This window comes from Penaeus monodon, chromosome 24, assembly GCF_015228065.2.
Source record: "Penaeus monodon isolate SGIC_2016 chromosome 24, NSTDA_Pmon_1, whole genome shotgun sequence".
Lineage (NCBI taxonomy): Eukaryota > Metazoa > Arthropoda > Malacostraca > Decapoda > Penaeidae > Penaeus > Penaeus monodon.
This window is the reverse complement of record NC_051409.1, coordinates 31252471-31253703: the sequence shown is the minus strand read 5'-3', so window position 1 is coordinate 31253703 and position 1233 is coordinate 31252471. Positions and strand designations below refer to the sequence as shown.

The 1233-nt window shown below is 51.3% G+C and overlaps 1 protein-coding gene across 3 annotated transcripts in view; it reads left to right on the top strand.

Moving 5' to 3' along the window:
- Positions 1-1233, top strand: part of LOC119588720 (probable sodium/potassium/calcium exchanger CG1090) — a 38169-nt gene that overhangs the window by 25980 nt on the left and 10956 nt on the right. For all 3 annotated transcript variants that reach the window (XM_037937362.1, XM_037937360.1, XM_037937361.1), the window contains exon 4: positions 1023-1210. In XM_037937362.1, coding sequence (XP_037793290.1) covers positions 1023-1210 — 188 coding nt within the window. The remainder of the gene's footprint in view (positions 1-1022; positions 1211-1233) is intronic.

Here is a 1233-nt window from a genome sequence, read left to right as displayed (position 1 = left end):
CACAAATATAGTTTCCTCACACATGAATGCACCGCCATATTGCACGTAATTCGACGCACTTCTGAGATGCACAGTATCGCCCAATAACACACAATAACATCCTTAGAAAGGTCAGGAAAGAGCTTCACTTATATAAGACTACAATCTTTCCTCCTTTTCCCTACTCAGTAGATAAATAAGATATCATTGATATTGATGAAGGCGTTCTTATTTTTCTCTCCCTTTCCCTCTTCCCCTTTCTCTTTTACCCTTTTTCTCTCTCCCTTTCGTCCTCTCTTCTTCTATATTTCCCTTTGGTCTTTCTCCCTCAACTCGTCTGTTTCCTGCTTCCTGATTCCGCCTCTCTTCCTTTTCCATTCGCCTCTACTTTTCCTCTTCCTCTTTTCCGTTTACTTCCATTCCCCTTCTTCCTCTTTCCCCTCTTTTAACCACCCTCTTCCTCCTCCTTTTCACCTTCTCTTCCTCCCTTTCCAACTACCTCCCTTTTCTTTGTCTATTCATCCTCACTCCCCTCTCTCGCCCTTCCCCACTCCCTTTCAACTCCTTTCCCCCCACCCTTTCCAACCCCTCACCCAACTACCTCTTCTCGCAACCCGGCACCCCACTCCGCCCCTTCTCTGCCCCTGCCAACCCATCACCCCATCTTCCGCCCTTCTCCACTCACTCCCAACCGCTTTTCCTCCTCTCTTTGCAATCCCTGACCCCACTCCCCTCTCACTACCTCCCCTCGCAACGCCTCACCCCATCCCCACTCTTCTCCTCTCCTTCCAACCTATCCCATCCCCTCTTCCGCTCTTCCCCACTCACTCCCAACCCCTTTTCCTCCTCCCTTTGCAAACCTTCACCCCACTCCCTCTCCCCTCTCTTCGCAACATCTAACCCCACTTCTCCGCCCCTTCCAACCTACCACCCCATCTTCCGCCCTTCCCCACTCCCATTTTCCCCTCTTTCTCCCCCTCCCCTCGCAATCCCTCACCCCGCCCCCCCTCACAACCCCCCTCTATTCTTATCCTCATCTCCAGGACGACATCGGCATTAGCGGGGTCATCGGGTCAGCCGTATTCAACATCATGTTCGTCATCTCGGTGTGCGCCCTCTTCGCCGGCCAAGTTATCGTTATAAACTGGTGGCCGCTGATAAGAGATTCCACGTTCTACTGCATCTCGATCTGTGGTCTCTTAATCACCATTTACAACGAGAAAGTCAACTGGTGAGTGGGATGGACTGGCTTTT